At 43.3% G+C, this 6,462-nt stretch overlaps 1 protein-coding gene across 1 annotated transcript in view; it reads left to right on the top strand.

The window, feature by feature from the left end:
* LOC114023732 (synaptotagmin-9) overlaps positions 1-1,914 on the top strand; it is a 208,163-nt gene extending 206,249 nt beyond the window's left edge. The window contains exon 7 of the mRNA XM_027836542.1: positions 1,630-1,914. Coding sequence (XP_027692343.1) covers positions 1,630-1,638 — 9 coding nt within the window. The 3' untranslated portion in view covers positions 1,639-1,914. The remainder of the gene's footprint in view (positions 1-1,629) is intronic.
* The last annotated feature ends 4,548 nt before the right edge of the window (positions 1,915-6,462 follow it).

Consider the following 6,462-nt stretch of genomic DNA (forward strand, 5'->3'; position numbering starts at 1 on the left):
GATGATGATGATGATGATGATGATGATGATGATGATGATGATGATGACAATTACAATGACTGGAGAGGCATCAGGGCATAGCTTCCAGGAATAGCAAGGAGAGAGTTCCACTTTATTCTGCTGTCATCAGAAATCATCCCGAGTATTGTATTTGGCTCTGAGTGCACAGTCTAAGAATGCTGATAAGCTAGAGTATCCAGAGGAAAGCAACCAGTGTAGTGAAGGGCCTTAAATCCATGACAAATGAAGGTCAGTTGAAGAAACTGGGCAGATTTGGCCTGGAGAAGAGAAACCTCAGGAGTGACTTGATAGCAATCTTCCACTCTTTGAAGCAGGGACTTGTTCTTTATTGGCCCCAAAGGGCTGAACCAGTAGCAGTGGGTGGAAATTGTAAAGAGACAAATTTAAGTTTGAAAGATCGGGAAAAACTCCCTAACATCAGAGCTGTTCAAGCATGAAATGAGCTGTCTAGGGACGTGGTAGGACAATCCTCCTTGGACTTCTTTAAGCAATGACTGAATGACCCACTCATCATGTACAACATAGTGAGGATTGCTTTTGTGTAGGAATTGGACCAGATGGACATGGAAGTCTTTTAACTCTTAAAGTCTGTGATTCTGTGATTCTGGGTGATGGATACAGAGCCAGCCTCTGAACCAGGAAAACTTGGGTCCCAAGTCCCGCCTTGGACACATTCTGTCTGTGTGACCCTAGATGTGTCACTTAACTTCTCAAAGATCTCAGGTAATTCATGACCATCATTTGCTTGAGAAGATGGCAATCTACAATGGTAAAGGGAGTTTGTTTTTTTTCCCTGCAAGCTCCCCATACATATCAATGAAGTGACAGATCTAGTCCAAAGGCAATAAAACCCTCATCCCATTTTCTTCTCAAAGAAGATAGTAAATGGGACCTGTGAAATCCTTTTGGTTTTCCAGAAGACTTGTTTCTGTGTGGTTCAGTGTTGAAAGGATAGAGTCGTAGGAGTATAGAATACTAGATCCATGGTTGGAACCCCCGGTGCTCATCAACTCCAACCCCATAATTTTACAGATGAAAAAACCAAGGTCAGGGAGGTGATGTGTGACCCACAGTCTCACAAGTAGTTATGTACTGGGGGAAGGGGGGATTTGAACCCAAGTCCTCTGACTCTAAATTCAGTGCTCATTCACTATACCAAGCATGTATCATATTCAATCATTCAGTCGTGGCTATTTAACATTTTTCCTTCTTCCATGTACCTTTCATCTCTTAATCACAAATGCAGTTCTATTTTTTTCTCAGGTTATAATTTCAAAGTGTCTGCTATTTTCTCATGTATTAACCATGTATGTGAACAGACCCAGGAATCCTTTGTCACTTCTGCACTCCACACGAGGTATATGACTTTCCTTCTTTGTGACAATTGCTATCTGATTCATGTCGTCTGAATGTGACCAGTCATCAGAGCCAGGTAGAATCACTTTAGTTCAAATAAAGATCAGAAGTCTGTCAGGCGAGACCTAAGAGCCTTGCAGACAACCGGGTCCCATCCCAAACACCTTGGGAACAAGAAACGAGCTGTGCTATGTGTGTGGTGCATACTACACAAACTTGTGATCTTTTCTTTTTCTTCCTTTTCCTGTACAGAAAAGATAGAAATGGAAGTGAGGACTGCTCAGGCCAAGTGATGAGCTCAGCCCATTGGATTCCAACTGTCTCAAGCTGCTTTCTCATTCCAACCCTATCCCAATAGCCCCACCAACCAAATGCTCAGATGTAACCTAAGCAATAACAAGTCTTCTCCCAAGACCAGGTTTGATGAGCACCAAGGGGCCAGTGAACCTGCCTACCTTCTTGGCACAGTTGAAAGCCAAGTATGCCATGGGAGAAGACTTGCTGTGTGACCAAGAATCAAGACTGGATGAAAGAAGAAAGCACCAGAGCCAGCTATGTTCCACCCCCTTGACAAGGCCAGTAGGGTCAATCCATACTCACTGCTCCCAGGGTTGATGTTGAACAGCAGAAGGACGTACATCTGCAGGGCAAAACCAACAGAAATACCACTTGGCTAGAGTCCCCACAGAATGAGAGAACATGAAAAATAAATAAAGATACCAAGCAGGCAATAAGTGTATCTCTCCTTTTAGATTGGGCCTTCCCACGAGTGAGTGACCACCCCTGTCAGGAAGGCTCCAGGAGATCCCACGCCACAGACAGGGCAGAGCTTAGTGAACATGCAGGGAAACCAAGCACCCATACCCCACTTCAAGGGACAAGCTCAGAGTCCCCTTATTGGCCTCCCTGCCTGCCAAAACCCATTGACAGTGCAGGTTAAAATTGGACTTGGGGGGGCAGATATTTTAAATCCTATGATTTCTCCCCGAAGTAAAGGAAATGTGGGTCCAGCCTGCTGTTTTGAGTGCCTTCTGGTCCATTTCCACGTGCAACACCCTAAACTATAGCCTCCCCCCTTAGTGTTGCAGCCAAAGACAATACTCCTCATTTTCTTTTTAACATGAGCATCACATCTACAGCACCTAGGTAATGGAAATACCTAGAAAAGAGTGAAGTCCAAGGGCTTTCAACTGTGACATTGTCAAATTAGTGTTGGATGCTGCTATTTAGACAGCCACTCAAGTATCACCCAGACTTCTGACAAAGCAGATGGACAGAGCAAAGCCCTTAGCACTGCCAGGGATTGAAAGTCCCACCACCCCAGGAAACTTCCTTTACACACTGTGGCAATGTGGCTGGTGCCCTGTCTCTCTAAGGAAAGACATCTTCAGATAAGCACACCTTCAAGGACAGGAGAGGAAAGGAATGAGGAGAGGAGAGAGAGAAGAGAGAGAGGAGAGGGAGAGGGAGAGAGACAGAGACACAGAGAGACAGAGACAGAGAGAGACAGAGACAGAGAGAAACAGAGAGACAGAGAGAGAAAGATGCTATAAATATTTAAAGAGCTATACTACTGAATGAACGTCCCAACATTTTGTAATAGATGCCTTAGGCAATCCTTGTAAAGGTCACATTGCATGAAAGAAGTGGTTTCAAAATTGGGCTTCATGCCTCACTTGTCCAATCACAGCTTAAAAATAGCCAGGAGCTAAAATAACAAGGTGTAGAGATATATGCTGTGGTCCCCCAACCTGCTTCACTGATTTCCATCAGTATCAAACCTCCCTTTTGATTTACCTACCTTTCCTTCACCAGAATCCCAAAGATAATCTGGGGTTCTGCCTATGAGGAAGGAGACCCGTCCTTCCCAACTGACTGCCTGCCCCCTTCCACCACCTCCACCCCATTCAGTCATGATATACCACACACCAATGCTTAGGACCAAAGTAAGAAGGGTTAGTGTGGACTGAAACGCTGGTGGCAGAATATTAGCCAGCTACTACAGGGTCCAAGTCATGCCATTCAGGATGTGCACAAAGCCAAAAAGAAATCAGGCTGGCCCTAAAGGAAATCAGACGGTGAGCCCAAAGGAAATTTAATAAACTATCTACTCTATCACCTTCGCTCTGTGTCTATTTTTTAAGTTTTCATTGATTATGTATTGGTCAGATGCCCTGCATCCTCAAGTGTAATAGCTACAGCCAACTCTTGAACCCTTTCTTTGGAGTGAACGAAGCAGGTGTGTCCAGGGTGGTTATTGATATTTATTGATGGGGACAAAGTAATTGGTGGTGGTAGCCACTTGGGGGAAGGAGAGAAAGAGTACATTCAAAGCCCGGAGATATTCAGAATTTAATAGCAATAGTGACCCAAAATAGAGTTTTTCTGAGACACCAGACTTGACAACCTGAGATCCCCAATGGAATTTGCATTTCAGAAGATAAGGAGAATCTAGAACATGCCACATTCCCACTGTGCAAACCTAGGCAGCAGGTATCAATAGCCAAAGTGTCTCTGGGGCACTTAAGACAGAGGAATTTCCAAATACTGTCTACTTTGAACCTATAAAACCATCAATCAATCAAGTATTAAGTGCCTACTATGTGCCAGGCACATATAAAACATGCATGAAAATTAGAGCTGATGAAGAACAGTGAAAATTAGCAAATGGATTGAGCCCAGAGTCCCTGGAGCCTGGTGGATTAGGAACCTGCAAGAGACACCAAAAGGATTTTAGAAAGCTAGCATGTTTGCCTCAAACCAGCCAAGGTAGTCTGGTCCTCATGGGAGAGAGAGAGAGGTTGCTACTGCTCTTTGGTCATATTCCTGTAACTGATTTAATTACATGAAATTTCTCAATCCCTGAGTTAGAAGAAAGGCTTATTTAATAGTTTGTGAGAGAGCCAGTGCTCCTATATCCAGACTTTTCTGTGGAAATATTTATATTGAAAATCTACTGAAGAGGTAAGCTGGTATAGTTTAATTCTCCATGTCCTGGGGTACACCATTTATATTATATTTTATTTTTTTAATGTAAATAGTATTTGGGGCAGCTAGGTGGTACAGTGGATAGACTCCTTGGAGTCAGGAGTATCTGAGTTCAAATCCAGCCTCAGACACTTGACACTTACTAGCTGTGTGACCCTGAGCAAGTCACTTGACCTCATTGCCTAGCCAAGAAAAAAATGTAAATAGTATTTTATTTTTCCAATTACATGTAAAGATAATTTTCAACATTCATTTTTTATAAGATTCTGAGTTCCAAATTTTTCTCCCTCTCTCCTCCCCAAGACAGCAAGCAATCTGATATAGGTTATACATGTGCATGTTTAAGATATTTCCATGTTAGTCACTACATTATATTTGAAGGTGATAATATGCTGGCTGTGTGATCATAAGCAAATTATTTAAACACTTGGGGCTTCTAGGTAACTCCCTTATGAGTTAGTAGGGATAACTTGTATCCAGGGAGGGAGATTCTAAACCATGAATTGCCCATGCCCATGAAACCACAAGTCTGAACAGAAAAGGGAAAGGTTTCGAAAATACTTTACCATACAGTATCTCAATATTGCCACTCACAACACCTCCACAAGATAGTTGCTACAGAAAATCCTATTCCCATTTGTCATATGGGGGCTCATAGACCTTAAGTGACCTGTCCATGGTCACCCAGCTAATACCAGTCACAAGTGAGGTGAATCCTGGGATCTCCTGCCTCCTCTGCCACACAGTGCTCCTCCAGTTTAGATACAACTTTCTCTCCAGGATTTGCTTTGAGGTTTGCAAAGTGCTTTAAGCATAGAAGGCTTTTAATTCTCACAATCACCCCATGAGGGAGGTGTTAGTGTTATCACCATGTTATAGATGAGGAAACTGCATTTCAGAGAGTTTATATGCTTTGTCCAGGTCACATATTGATGCTGGAGACAGGATTGGAAGCCAGGTTTCCCCTGACTCCTGCTTAGCTCATTCCACTGCACACTACTGTCTCATGGAGGTACTTGAAGGTGAAAGGACTTAGAACAAGTAGGAACTTTTCCCCTTCTCTAGAGACTTCGAAGTAAACCATTTGATATCTCATGAAGAAGGATAAGAGGAAGATGGAATGGTCTAGTGGACAGAAAGCTGACCTTGAAGTTAGGATTCAACCCTTATCTCTGACACACACACACACACACACACACACACACAGAGGGTTGGGTGACCCTGGACAAGTCACTTAAGCTCTTCCAGCCCCTGGGCAACTCTCTGTGAGTGGTAGAAAAGGTGTCATCTGAATGAGTTGAGAGAATTTCCTCAACAAGAGGAGTTTCCTACACAAACAATACCGCAAATTAAGTACCCAAAATAGAGGGGTGGGCACTTAAGTCAGATATATTCCCACACAATCAAGTGGGGTGAGATTTTGTTTGTTCTGTAAAGTACCAGGTATGTACACACACACACACACACACACACACACATGGGCACACACACATACTCATGCATGCATGCATGCATGCACACACACACCTGCCTCCTCCTTGAGGTTCACTGTGGTCAGAGATAGCATAAGCACAGGCCTGAGGACAGCGTAGCTCTCAGAATTTCTTCTCGACTCATTCAAGGGCCAAGTTCTCTTGCAAGCAAGTCTAACCTCCTAACCAAGATTATTTCCTATGATCCCAGGGCCATCCACATAGACGGTAGGATAAAGCAAGACATTTTACAAACTTCAGAACCAGGGGAGGAAATCTCTGATCTGCAGGACCCCATCTTAATTGAAAGCAAACATGCCTATGTTCTCAGTATATTTTCAAAGGTACCTTTCCAGAAGGACCAATGAGAGAGGCCAGGGAAAGAGAACAGAGGGTCTTAGTAATGAAAGAAGACCCAGAAATGTTCTATAAATAAAGCCTGTCAATAAGCAAGTCCATGTAAAATTGAGGGAAAGGACCTTCAATTATTATTTGACTGTGGAGTCAAGATGAGAAAGAGGGACACTGGGGAGGCTCAAGTCAAGACCAGTCCCTCCATAGACATCAGGTGAGTCACAAAACTCCCTTAGATGCTTTCATTCAATTCATTCAACAAGCATTTATT

Source organism: Vombatus ursinus, unplaced genomic scaffold, assembly GCF_900497805.2.
Source record: "Vombatus ursinus unplaced genomic scaffold, bare-nosed wombat genome assembly UNPS02014818.1, whole genome shotgun sequence".
NCBI lineage: Eukaryota > Metazoa > Chordata > Mammalia > Diprotodontia > Vombatidae > Vombatus > Vombatus ursinus.